At 41.2% G+C, this 14,755-nt stretch overlaps 1 protein-coding gene across 1 annotated transcript in view; it reads left to right on the forward strand.

Annotated features, from left to right (window-relative positions):
- Window positions 1–14,755, forward strand: part of erf (Ets2 repressor factor) — a 47,312-nt gene that overhangs the window by 15,438 nt on the left and 17,119 nt on the right. Inside the window, exon 2 of the mRNA XM_085446664.1 lies at window positions 13,211–13,445. Within this exon, the coding sequence (XP_085302790.1) occupies window positions 13,211–13,445 (235 nt within the window). The remainder of the gene's footprint in view (window positions 1–13,210; window positions 13,446–14,755) is intronic.

A 14,755-nucleotide genomic window follows, 5' to 3' on the forward strand; every position in this document is an offset into this window, starting at 1 on the left:
CTTTTTCCTATCAGTAGATTATCTTCAGAGCCATTGTGGTTATTAATGTTAAGTATATAAAAGCATGAGTGATTTCAGACATCGTCTTGGCCTCTGTTCAGTTAACAGGTTTGTGCATTTTGAGCTGCCAAAACTTTAAAGGTGAACACAGGGTTGGACTTGTCCCGTTCTCTGTTTCAAAGGTAGACGTTAAATTTTATTGGTGATAAGAAAGGCTCCATTTGATCGGGCCAGTGCCATCGTTAAGGTCATAAACTTTTATAAAGTTTGTTCTTTTTGAGCTTTATCACCAGCAGCACACAAACTCGGTAACCTAAAGCGCAGTTATTTAAAGATCTTGGCAGTCTAAAAGGTTTGTGTATGTTTCCTCAGACAATATAACCAATGAGCCATAATGAAAAGAATGATCTAAGTGAGAAAGAATGCTGACTCATTAACTATCAAATAACAGTATCATTTTTGCATGTAAAATTTATTAGGTTGAAAGTGCTGTCCTTGTTCTTCTGGTAACTCATGTGACCCATTCAGTGTCCCTGAAGGTTGCTCGAAACCCCCGGGGCCACAGGCAGTGATGAATGAGACGGTTTCTGTTTTATTGAGACGTAAAAGTCAGTTAGTCCCTCAGACAGACACTCAGTCATCCCGCCCACTCACAGCATGCACACTTTATTAGGGGGCCTGGACCCCCCACATGCCATGAAAATGGGTGATATCTGGCTTGCATTAACATACGCACACACAGACACACTCTTCTAATTTTCTCACTAAAGCTCGTGAGCATGGCGTGCTCATTTGGGCTGCCATCTCCCTGCGGTGACGCCGTCGTGCCTCTGTCTTTTAATGTTTTTACACAGGGAGCGAGCCACTCTGTCTAGAGACTGGAAGATCCAACTTTAATGCAAAAGAGGAATTAAGACTGCGGTGACTCTGCCAATGAGGAAAGGCTGACTAACCCTCCCAGACGTCACACATGTAGAAAGTCCCATGCTGGCTGTTTTTTTGAGTTTTTTAAGAATTTCACGGACACACTCGTCCAGAGTGAATTACTGTCACTCTGACTGTACTATGAGCCACAAGTGGTAGATAAAGGATGTGAGCCAATGCTGAAGTCTGGGTCTGGCATCGATGTCAAATGTTCATATTCGGGTTAAGAAGAAAATGGAGAAGAACTTTTTCTGTTCAGCAAACTTCTGTATTTGTGTGGCTGAGGTTCAGGAGCAGTTTGAGGTGAATTGGGTAGATTTTCTCCAGACTGTCAGTGCCTGTGATAATATTATCAGAGTAGCTCAAAGTCTTATTTGCATTTAAAACTTTTTAATCTTCATTGACTGTAGTGGATCATAACGCAAGTCCAGCTGAATTTGATTTATATAGCACCAGATCACAGCAACAATCGTATCATGGCGTTGAGATAAAGCTGCTGCAATCAGACAGTCCAACAAGCAGGACGATCATCTACCTCTCAATTTCTGTAACTACATGGAGGTGCTGTGGCACGCACTTCTGAGTCCTGTTGTTGTTTTACTTTATCACAATTTTAATGATATTTGAGCACAGATATCTCTTTGTGCTTGGATAAATGTTACAGAGATCTGGCGGTAGCTCTCTAGGCAGATTTTACACTTGCGGACAAAAAAGTAGTGACACTGAATTGGTGTCCGTGCTGGGTTGATATCAGACAGTGTTTCCTATTGAATTGGATTCTAACCAACATGCCAACTCCAGTCTTGAACAGTGATTAATATACCTGGGTAGCCCACGTAAGTACGCTTTATGTGGGAGATGCCTGTAGATATCCGGACTTGAGGTGTAAAACTGTTGCAGACATGGGCAGCTGGACAGCCAAGCAGTCATTTGTGTTATACTGCTTTGAAGTCTGCTGCATGGAGCATATGCTTAGTTGGTGATGTAATGTAAATTCTCCACGAACAAGTCCATGCGGTCACAAATAACTGAGAAGCATGCGAATGACCGTAATAGAGTAATAGAAGGTTGGTTTGATGTGCAGTTTGGTTTAAATCTCAGTTTTTAATTTATTTGTCCAGTACTGTTTCTTCTGCTCCCGGCTCTCTCTCGGTGTGCATGACACCTGTTGTATAGTAAGTCCAGGACAAGCTTTTCATTTGGGCATGGAAGTTTTTCCTTATCCACATAAGGAGCTTAACCAAGTGTGGCTTAGATCATGTTAAATCTCTTATCGGTAAGAGTGTAGTAAAAATGTATCCCAAGGAGTCGCTATAGAAGCCGACACATGTATAGCTTTGAACTACAGGTGTTAATAATTTTCCAGACATGCACACACATATCTGATTAGCTCTTGGCATCATTATCTACTCCGCAAAGTTTTATGGCTTTAGGGATATTAATATGTTTATTTCAGATGGAAAATCAGAGAGGAGCAGTTTGTTGATTCTTCATTGCTTTATTTTCTTTTTGTCGCATCCATAAAATAAACCTTTAGCATTGTTGTAATCAGCAGTGGAGCCTCCTTGTCTGTATGGAAAGATGCTGAAAGGGAAAGGGGGTGGTTGGGGCTGTGGAAGGAGGAGATGGAGTTTGACTGGCAGGGACTACGAGAATGAGTCACTCATCCGGCTCCCTGAATTTGGAGCTGTAGACCTATTCTGGGCTGCGGTGACACGTGTATGTGTGCGGTTGTGTGCATAGATGCATGCACACTAATGTACACACATGGTCGAGTCCAATAGCTAAAGTCACCAGATTTGTGCTGTTAGCCTTGCCGCGCTCTGTGTGCGTGCGCGTTTGTGTGTTGGAGGAAAATGAAAGTAGTCTGGTGACCAAACCACAACACAGAAGCCAAATTTTAAACAGATATTTATCTTCTCTCTCCCTCCACTGCACTAAATTCCCTTCAGTAACACCACCACCAGTCTGCAAGTGACTCCAGCTCCACTGTGGCCTCCATCGATCGCTTCACATATACGTTTTATAAGTGGTTGAGCAGTCAGGTTCATAAGCATTTCAAAAGTAATGTAACTTTGTACTTTCAGTACACCACCATCACACTGGATTTCAAATGAAGTAAAGGTCAAGGGTTTTTCCTGCATTCAATAAATGTTGGCCTTCCCCCAAAGAAAAACTACCGTAATTGTAATAAAACTGTTATTTTTTTTTTTAATTGTTTTAAGCATCAGCTTATCATCAGTCACATTTTTGTTAATCAGATGACCTAAAATAACAGGAAAATTCAGACTTCTGTTAAGTAAGTAAGATGACTCAGTGTTGTAAGTATATGTGGAACAGCTGGGAAATAAGACTGGTTTAATTGTGAATTTTAGCTTTAGTAAAATAATATAATTATCTAAAATTAGCAAAATGGGCTATTTATTTATTTATTTATTTATTTATTTAAATAACTCACCTAATTTACATGGATTTGTCCGAATGTAAATACGTACATTTACTTGTAGCGGACATTTCAATGAGATTAATTTAATCTGTTTTGATTACTTAATAGGGATTCACTTTTGTTGCATGTTCAATTTCCGCTTCTTTTGATCGATCCCTCTTTCCCCTCTCCCTGAAATGAAAGCAGACCCTTGTGATCTGGCTTGATGACACTCGTTGAGGCACGTTACTTCTTCTTTTCTGTGGTTTACCAGCAAAGCATTCATGCTAAAGGGCAGGTTATTTGTGCATTTTGCCAGCTGACCGCTCAGTTTGATGTTATTAATCAGCAAAGCAACTTCCTGAATGTGATGCTTGCCAGTTTGTTGGGCTTAAGATCAGCTGACTTTCCTTCTGACAGCACAATGTTTCATTCTCCATTTGTAACTCACTGCTATTCGCAGATATTCAAGATGTCCTTCCAAATTCCACAATAACTACAGGAAGAGATCTTCAGTGAAGCAGTCAGGTAGCCAGGTGCTCATCACAGCCAAATGTTTTACAGTGTTGTCATTTTCTGGAAGGAAGGCATGCTCAGACGAGTTTGGGAGCATGCGTGCATGCATTTATGTGTTTTTCCTCTCTGGGAAAATAGGCCTAAGAGTGATAAATCTGCAACCTTGGCTCAGGGGCTGCAGATTAGGAGATAGAAGTTTGAGCTCTGAGATCATCACTGATGTGCCTGTTCAGGATTTTGTTTCTCATTATCACTGCAGTAATAATCATTTCCTGTGAAGATTGCCTACTTTGCTGCTTTTAATCTGTTCAGCCTTTTTTTATTTCCCACTGGCAATCCTAGTAGTTAATTATTTGTCTTAATGAGATTGAAAGGTGCCAAAGATGCAACTGAGGTACCTCAGGAAGACAGTAGTGACATATTTAAATCGGCTGCAGCTTTAAAGGAGCTCCCCCTCACATTAGAGTGTAATAACTGTCTCTTGACTGCACACGTTTAAACCGACCCAGGGCCAGCTTAATCACAGTTTTGGCTGACTTCGAGATAGTTTGGACCTTCAAGACGGGACAGTTTTCTGTCTGGCTGATTCCCAAATTAATGTGCTTTAGCTGTCTCTGCTCTAGTGAAGATGGTCTAAACATTCAAAAGGGTTTTATTAGCTTTACTAATGTGACAAACCTTCAAACTCCATACTTTCTATTGAGATGAGCATTACTAGTCAACCTTTTCGTCTTCTTTTAATAGTATACTGTCAGGTGAAGGCCGTTTGTACAGCCAACATCAGTCAACAAACACAACTTAGCCTATTATCTCCTTCCAGCTCAGCTTGTAGAACATGATTTCAAACTTTGAGTCTTTGGGTCAGCACCCATTTATGATGTTTGGGAATAATAAACAAAAAACACAAACCAGGAGAGGTCATTAAATAAAAACATGCAAAATGACCATCAAATATTTGTGATTAAATATTTACATTTTAAATAGAAACCTGAACTAAATAAAAATAAAGCCTTGGGATTTCAGTTACATGCTTCATTTATTTGACCTTTGTCTGATCTGGCATTTATTTTACATCTTCTCTTCGATGGGAAAAGGGAAGAGTGGCTGCTGGTTAGAAGAATGAAACAGAAATCGCAGAGGAAATGTCAACTAGTTTATTAACAGGAGATCAAAATGAGATAAATGCTATTTTTTTGTGGGAAGGCTGCAAAGTTTTCGCTTTTAAATCAAGTTGTGATATTCCTAAGTTTAGGAATGACATGTCATAAAGCAGATTTGTATTATGCTCATTGTTTAGATTTTTTTTGTTTGTTTGTGTAAGCAGCTTTGCTTCCTCTTTGCTTTTTTTTTTTTTTTTTTTTTTTCTCAGTTCCTCCATACAAAACGTATTCACCCGACCTTTTATATCTCATTTCCTTTATTCTCTCTGATTCTCTCTCTCTCTGGAAAGCTTTTTGGTTTCCTTTGGCGTCATACTACTCTTTTTAGTCTCTTTGTTCCTTGGTGGGGAAATGAACATGTAAGGACACATTTCAGGCTCATATCCGTACCCCATTATAAGATTAGATTAAGGGTTTTTTTCCTTCTACTTCTTTGGTAAATGCTCATCCTGTCTGCATCTCCCCAACACTGACCTCTTCTCTTACAATCTCCTCCTTCCTTATCAGTGTGTTCAGTCGTCTGTCTCTTTATTAACGTTATGTAATGGAGGATCATGTGAGAGCGCAGGGTGAAGGTTCACACTGTGCACCTGCGAATACTCGTCCTCCTTTTCCCTTTGATCTCTGCTGGATTTCTTTCTTTTCTTTCACCTTTCTTCCTCTTCCTCACTCTCTTGTCTGCGTTTCCACCTGATTTCTTCCTTCCTCGTCCCATCCGTTTTCCACGACTCCTCCCTGCCTTTAAGCCGCTGGCTCCTCGATTCTGAACTCCATCCTTTATGGGTAATTATGAGATCAGCTCAGTGAGGAGCGGAGTTTTTAAACAGTAGTTTAAGGCTCAGGACTCCTCATTAGAGCAGAGTTAGACTGTCTGTTGTGTTGAAGAGGGATAGTTAACTTGGTGTGTATCGTTAATAGTCAATCACCTTAAACTCAAGTGATTTAAATTCACTATCCTTTTTAATATAGATTCTCTGCATCATTTAAATCCTTTAATTTGGAGATCCTATAGAGTGGCAGTTAAGTGTTAAGTGAAGTTTAAACTTTATCTTAATTCTTTTCGCATGTGTTTATTTGCGTTTTCCTCCAAAATATGACTTTCTGCAGATGCCAGTGCCGTTAACGCCCAGCAGAGATTCCCCGTTTCCTGCTCTGTACCCATTTGTTTCCTGCCTTTATGTGTTATCCTGATCCCTGCACTGATTTAAAAATAAATAAATAAAAATCCAGATTTCAGCAGTGAGCCAGCCTCCTCAGAGATTTGAGCCTGGTCAGCTACCTCTGTGGGTCTCTCTCCATGGCCCTGGATCATTACCCTGCAGACAGACACACACCGACCTTTCCAGTAGCTAAATATAGGTCCGCCAAAGAATAGGAGGAAGGGAGGGAAAAATAAACGGGGGGATAGATGGATAGAATTAACAGCATGTTAAAGAAACTTGTTGGAGAGAAAGAGGCAGCCTGTGTTTGGGCTCAGCGGCTGCAGGCCTTTTTGGACAATACCCCAGTGATGGTTATCGGTCATTATGAGTACCGTTCCAACTGGAGTGACGTCAGAGTCCGTAAGAAAAGCAGACCTGCGTGTTAAACCCGCTCACCCTGTGATTATTGCTGCACAGATTGTGTGTTTCTCTTGGATGGGAGCACGCAGGTGGCTTGGGACTGCAGGCTAATAGTAAATGAGTTTTAATGCCCTGTACTTGGCTATATATAGACTCCAGCGAGGCCTGAAATCGTGTGCTTCCCCCCTCTGCCCGACAATCAGAAATTCTTCCTGTCTGGAGCAAAGTTTGCCAGATAGTACAAGGGTTTTTTTTCCCTTTGTCTACTTAAGTTTTCACTGACTTGTGGCCTCCTGCGCCATCAGCCGTGGACTAAACCAGAGCAGCCATAAAACAAGCTGCATAATAGCTCAGACATGTTAACACTTTACTTGCTGCTGAGGAGTATTTCTCTAAGCTCGACGAGTTTCACGTGTTGGCATTATGTTTAAAAAAAGATTCCAAATTTTTTTCTTTTTAAGAGTTTCTCTGGAATATGGCGTGTTTACAGTCCCATAACACTTCTCTAACACTTTGTACACAGCTCTAGTGTGAATAAAAACAGCAAAACTGCCAGCAAAAGCACACACAAGACACATTTTCTGCATATGTTTTTACATGCACACTTAACAATAGAGATCAGTAGTGGAGGATCTTTTACTTGAAGTACAAGGCTTTGCTCTTTGGGCATGACTGGTCGGTTGACTTCAGGTTTTTTAAATTTTGGTATTACGTCTCTGAAGTTATACTATCAGGCGTGGCCAGCCGGATAATAAAGTCTATGGGTGCAGCGGAAGCACAAACTTCTTGGAAGGACTGTACCACTCTGAGCAGACACTGATTACTTGTCATTCCCAGTGGCCACGCCCCAAATTCTACGAAACAATTGGATGAGTTGTAAAAACTAATTCATTGCACAGTTTTTTATGAAGGGGGAAACTAAACAAAGGTTTAGTTTTTGTTAGTTCGTTTTTGTTAATATACATTTTAATGCTGTTAAACTGGGCCTAGCATTAGATTTACTTGCTTTTGGAGCCAGCTTCAAGTGGCCACTAGAAGAACTACAGTCAGCCTAAGAGTCTGCAGTAGGCGGCTCTCTAATACTTGCAGTTTGACAGGGTTCTTCCTGCATGCACAATGACATTTTGGTTTTGGCTTTACCAGGACTGTAATAAGTCATTTTAAACAGTTTTAATTGGCTTAAATTGAAAGGAGAAAAAATAACAAAATGCTGAGCAGCTATGGATGTGAAGTCGGCCCTCAAATGGCAATTTTTGAGCCAAAAAACTTTCTTTGTACCGCTATCAGAAGCAATTGTGCTTTTATTACTAGTTACGTGAGGGGGTCTCCTTCATTATTATTTTGAAACCCTAATATTCTTAAACAAGATTAATTAGAAGCGTGTCATAAAGTTTAGGGTGCGCTAGATTCCTAGGGGTGGTCATAGTTTGTATGAGTCAAAGTTTTATTGCTTCTCTAGTCTTTTTGATCTCCACCTCTCTGGCTTTTAGCCTCAGTGTGTGTTTTTACTCGCACTGCGGTAACCACCAGCTGTAACAGATGCACCTCCAACTGGACCCTCATTGGTGCATCTGTTGAAATGCTGCACCATCAGCGGTGCTTGCTGTCTGGCTTTCTGGGTCCGTCTGTGTTGCTTCTGAATCAGTTTAGGAGGCGTGAATGAACAGGTCTTGTGTCTCTTTTGAACTGAGATGTAAACTGTGTACAGTACTTTTAATGCAGATTTATCGTTGTGATGGTAAAAGCGTGCCTCTACAGTGCTTTCAGGACAGGCCAACGTGTGTTTTGTAAACACGGCGTGACAGTGAAGCAGGGCTCTTCTGGCCAAGCGGCTTTAGACAGATCACACCCTCACGCTGCAGCTCTCTGACTCTGCGCTGCAAACTCAAAACTCTTTTGGCAAGTTTCAGTAATCGAATCATATTTTGTCTTGTTTGTCGTGACTCGGCCATTTATTTTTAGAGCTAAAAGCTTTTGTTGCTAGGAGACTGTGTGTCTTAGAGGCTGAGTGAGGGAGGGAGGGAGGGACAGTATGAAAGAGAAAAGAAATGAAGAAAGGAAGCGATGGCTGCGGCGTTGAGGGGGAGAAAGGCGGAATCTGTGAAAGGCGAACGACAAAACGAACGAGCTATGAGTCAGCAGGGACATCTGCAACACATGCAGTGGGCATGGTTGCTATTTCTGTGTTCTTTGTCTGTGTGCTCTGTGCACCCACGCATGGAACCCACTTACCTCTCGCCACTAACCTGTGTTGTGTATCTGTGTACTTTGCGAGATATTAGCTCGCCCACTTTGATTCAATCCCCTCCTCCCCGCTGTGCGTTGTATGTGTCACCGGGCATCTGTGCATGTACTACATGTGCACATGTGTGTTTTTCATCGGCGATTGTGTCACAACGCCTAACCTGTCCCCAGTGACAAGAGCCTTATTGTCCGCTGTATGAATCATATGCTTGTACCCCATTAGTAATCTGCCTTCAAATGGCTGTTAGCGACTATCACAGCCAGCTCGTCTGTCTTTTGGCTCTCTCTCCGAGCACCATTGGAGATCAGATAGCAGCATGTTGTTTATTAGTCACCGGGAGCGCGCCTGTTTTTCAGGATATTTTTTACTCTTCCTTACGATTGCTTGAGTTTTTTAGCTGCCAACTTTAAAAAAAAGAAAATACTTATAGTTGTAGCCAGTATATTTGCAGATTTGGAGAGTGAAAGTCACGTCAGAAAACTTGCACTCCTTTAGTTTCTGTCACATGTATAAACAAAGTTGCAGTGTTGGTTACTCGTATTCAACAGGACCAAACTTTCTCAAGCCCCCTTTTTTCTTTTTGTAACTCCAAAATCTGTGTGAGATAAGTGAAGGCAAATAGCTGAATTATATAACTGTTGTACCACCTACCTATTGCTGAAACATTATGTTAAGAGGGGCAGCCAATCAAAAGAAAGGTTGCTAAAACGAAGGTGGTATAGCTAGTATGGCTCACAGTCAATGAACTGAGAGGCTGCAGCGAGGCCCGACTGCAAGTTAAAGATTATTTTGAACCGTGAATCATGCAGAGCTACTCTGACCGTCCATGAATAAAAAAAAAAAATGTTGCAATACAAATTTAGATGACTAATGCGCTTGGTTAGGTCAGTCAGTTTGAATTCATAAAATGTCTCCATCACTGTGATGTGATGACTCAGGCTTATGGATTGAACCCCTTGATGCAGGAACATTTATGAAATATCACATTCATTTGATGGGAGAGAGATGGGGGGGCGTGATGAGTGATAGCATGTATTACTTTTGGTTTAGTAGACGAAGCAGTGCTGTGAAGTTTTCTTGCAAGATTTGGAGTGTGCTGAACAACAAAATGTTCTTAAATTTGAACATTACTCAACTGGTGTGTCTCCGTTACTTAGCCAGATGTTGATGCACAAGGAGCTTGCACCAGTGTGGCAGCATGCCGGTGTTTGCAGAATTTGAAGTCCTGTGATGATATTATGAATAGTTTTTCATGCTCTAAAGGATCTGCTTCCATGGTTGAGTGGTATGTGTATATGACTTCTTGTTATGTGGCTGCGCTGTGTATTGTAAACATCAGCCAAGTGCCTTTTTGTGGCTTTCTTTCTCTCTGTATGACTGATGTCTCCATAGGTCTTAGTTTACGCACTGTCTTTTGTTGTGGTTAGATGTTGCCAGTTTTGGTCGGTTATGCATTACTGATACGGTCTGCTTCTGCAGCTGATACTTACACCGCCATTTCCCTGACTTATGTATTCATGGTGAGGCCCAGCTCCACTTTGCACACCTGATAGTGGACTTTGGTTTCCAACTGGGTTAGTTTTTCCATGACTCACTTTGACTCCATTTACACCTGCTAATAAAATGTGATCTGTTAGAGAAAACACATGTTAATTTCAAAGTGGATTGTAAACACAAGCACCGCTGTGGTCTGAATTTGAATGTATCGCAGCACTGCGAACAGTATCAGCACAGGCAGTTGTATGTGAAAGCAAATCACACGGTGTGTTGAGGATGTGCTACCTGTTTGTGTGTGTGTGGTTAGGGATGATGTGACCCACTGTAGAGTTTGTCATCCACTCAAGCTTCACAAAACACCTTCACACATGATTTGTTTCTGTCATTTGTTGCACTTTTAACTGGTTCACAGTGAAGGACTCAAATAGATACAAACACCTCTGTAGCAAAAATGACCTTTTGACAGAAACACTGTAAAAAGCCCCTTTCTGCTCCGATTAAAAAAAGTACATTTTTTGATAAACTGGCGTCTGCTGTTTTGTTTATTTCAAAGAAAAGAGCAAGTGTGCACAGATCCAGGCTAATTATTTTGGGTGCCAGACCCAAAACATAATATGTCTGCATGCTGTTTGGCTCGGTTCGTAAAACATTCATACAAAGGCAACATTCTGATCTCTCTCTTCTAGAGAAGGCCAAACCTACAGCCTTGGGCCTGTTTTAGACTTCTGCAGGCAGACTTTGTAGGGCCTACGACGTAACCTACGCAAGTGGCCGATGTCATTGCTGGCATTTGTGCTGGTGCATTATGTATTAATTACCTTGTGGTCCTGGTGTTTTATGTGCAATGCCAGCTGACAGAAACTAATAAAATGCTCTGACTTCTTTCCCTCATGGGTCTCTACTCTTTTCAATCTACTTCTTTGTAGATTCCCTCATGTTCATTACGCAATCGCCTTCCAGGAATTTGCTGACATTTGTTAGTCTTGATTTTGATTCTATGGTTCTCATTCATTACATAAAGACAATGATTGTTATTTTCTCACTGATAGGTGAGGTGCACATAAGGTTACAGCGTAGGGCTTCAGATGAGTTTGCAGTTATTATGTAGCTACAGCATGAAGGACATAATGTTTGGACTTTTAGGAGTGTGAGCTCTTGTGTTGTAACTCATGAATGCAGTTTCCTGCAGCTATGAATGAAGCACCGTTAAAGAGCCACAGGTCTGAGCCATCATCAGATTTACAGCCATTTTCCTCAGACAGTGCTGTGACACTGAGTTTCTTTGATTTATTCTCAACATGGCTTCATTTTGGCCCATGCAGCCGAAGGGCCAGTGAGCTCATTCAATGGCAAGGCGTCATCCACAACTTACAAAAATCCCTATGATACTACAGTTTGCAACAATAACTAAACCTCTAATAGTGTAACAACAGTCTTAAAGAAAACCTATTCATAACTGATCCCCATCCCAGTAAACAGTCAGTGAAGACAACAAGCGAAGCGCAATGAAAAAGTCCTAATTGATTTGAATCAACATCTGGACCCCAGGTCCACATACTGGAGTTTAGTTACCAGGTGTGCACCTTTTTATTGATTCTCACAGCTTATGCCCCTCTTTTCTGTTTTAATGTCATCTTATCTGGTTTTCATCTGGTATTTCGCCTATTTTGTGTGGTTGTTTTTTGTGTTATTGGCTGCTTTTATGGTGCTGCCCCAGAGCGCTTTCCTCTCACATGTTGACAGGGCCATAAAGGATAAAAAGAAATAAGTATTTCCCAGTTTACTGCGCCAATTTGTTGGTTGCATACTCTTATACATCGCATGGCTTTCTGCATAGCATGGTTATGCAATGGCACCTACCTTTCAGCATGAGTGTCTTGCAGTTTAATCAAACTTGGTTCAACGGGCCACGTCACACAGCGTTACAGTCCAGCAGCCTTGAGCATATCGTTGTTAACAGTTCGCCGTCATTGCTGTATAGATATGACAGACTTTGTAGAGTGTGGGAAACTGATTGTAACCTTGGTATTTAGGATAGTGTGTTTCTTTACAGTTACATAAACACACACACACACACTCACAAAATTTAACATTGTTATATTGTGCCCATATGTTTCCCACCCTCAGCTTTCTCAGCCTGATTGCCAAGGCACATCTGGTCCTAATAAGATGTGTTTGTGTGCGTGTGTGCGCGTGCCCCTTTGCTATGCAGCCTTTCAGCCTGGCCTTCTGTAGAAGTGGTGTTGAGTCTTTTACTGCCACCCACTGCTTTACAACACAAAGCCTATACTTTAAACTTTCGGGTAATAGTGCGTGTGCTCTGGTGAGATTGTGCTCTGATAGCAGTTATAAAAAACCACAGCTTATATTTTGTCTGTGCATATTTCAAGGCCTGTTAATCTGTTGTAACACTGCTGATTTTCCAGCTTTGATGCTGATAGCAGGGGAAGATTTGATATGACTGCAATCTGTGGGAACAGATTTAACCGAAAGTGCTCATCACCAGCTTTCGCTGAGGCACCAAAGCCTTGCAAGGAGATGTTTGGGGATTTCTTCAAGTTTTTTTTTTTTTTGCTCCCATCAATCTTGTGTCTTATATCCTTTCTCAAATATTCCCCTCCCCTAGCTTAGCACAGTTCCTTTGTCACCTGTTATGCTCATAGTTTAAAATCCTGAGGGGTATTAGCTTTAAACAAAAGCAGTTTACAGCTGTTGTGATGTTGACCCTGGCAACAAAATGGCCGCAGTCCAGTCCAGTCGACAATTAAAGGCTTCAGAGGGATCATAGTTAATCACATGCAGATCACCAATAACATGACTCAAACACAAGACTTTTCCTTGTCACGATCATCCATCTGAACGCCTCTCTCTTTCACCCCAGGGTTTGCCTTCCCAGAGTGGGCCTACAAGCCAGAGTCGAGCCCGGGCTCCAGGCAGATCCAGCTGTGGCACTTCATTCTGGAGCTGCTCCGGAAAGAGGAGTACCATGATGTCATCGCCTGGCAGGGAGACTACGGAGAGTTTGTCATCAAGGACCCAGACGAGGTGGCCCGCCTGTGGGGGGCGAGGAAGTGTAAACCGCAGATGAACTACGACAAGCTCAGCAGAGCACTCAGGTGGGACTAAAGAGTGGAGGGATGGTTTTAACACGGGTCTAACAGGCGTCAGCTTCTCAAACACGGTTCACTTTATATTTTGAAACACACCTTCAGCAAGACTTTAACCATTCAAACAAGACTGCAACTCGCATTTATGAACAATATTTTCCACACATGAGATGAGTCTGGATTGTGCTTTAATGGTTCCCTCAGTTTATTTTATTTTTATTTTTTACTCCTTTACTCTCTTAGAGGAAAATACATTATGCATTACACCCTGCAGTCATTCTCAGGGATGAAACTTGCTGATACTACCAACATGAATTACTGCGTGTTTGTAGTGGCTCCCCTTTTGTGCCTCAAGGGTTTAAGGTTCAACTCCAGACAGGAACTTTTGTCCTCGATGCTTCTAATTTTCACTCATTATCTGGTCACCCAATACTTGACTCCGGATGATCGCAGGTCCCTGAAGTCTTTTAAAATAAATGTGATACATAGTTGGTTTAAAAAAAAATCCCTTAAAATTTGTGTCTTTGCTCTAAATTCAGTTTGAAATGTGTTATTTTCATTGCACATGGAGAATTTTTGCCACACAATGCCACTTATTTCACACTCTCACACTTGGATCAGAAACAGTCCCACTCACCAACAGGCTGCACCCAATCATGGTTAACCTTGTTCACATATAGTCAGTGAATACTTAACATAGTTGTTTATAAGCAGAAAAGATAAAAGTATATTTAAACACTTGTTATTAAAACAGCTTTTGTCTTTGTAGTTTAACCTTTTTGGTGATGGCTGCCTGTGTAAATATATACAGGGATAGTTGGCAATAGACCTAAAATGGTTTGTTTGTTTGTTTTTTAAAAGAAGTGCAGAAGTCTTTGGCTGGCAAACACTCAAACAGAGACACCTGAACCTGATGATGAAGAAGACGTTCGGCAGCCAGTCTGCTCATTAGTTTACGGAAATGAAAGATGCAATTTTAACAGCAAATGGCTTGAGGATAATTGTAACTCCTGATGATTAAAAGTGTTCCTGGAAATGATGAACAACATACTTTATTTTATCTGAAGTGACCTTTTCCCCATTTGGAAAGTGTTTAGTTTTGTCCTTGATTTAATTAAAAGTGTTGCTTAAAAGGTCTGAAAGTGTGAAATTAAAAAGTTAACCTTTGCTGTGCTTGCTAGTTGGCGCCAGGTTGGTTTATTATTTTAGTAAATCATAAGCACAGTTACCTGTTGTTTCTAAGATCAGTCCAGTTCAGATCTGCACTACTTTAATGAGCTTTAGACTGTGTCGGAGTAAGCTGCAACACATTAGGTTAA

The sequence above is a fragment of the Copadichromis virginalis genome, linkage group LG22 (genome assembly GCF_057382275.1).
Source record: "Copadichromis virginalis isolate Kocher_CV1m ecotype Utaka linkage group LG22, C_Virginalis_male_GT1.1, whole genome shotgun sequence".
NCBI classification, from domain to species: Eukaryota; Metazoa; Chordata; class Actinopteri; order Cichliformes; family Cichlidae; genus Copadichromis; species Copadichromis virginalis.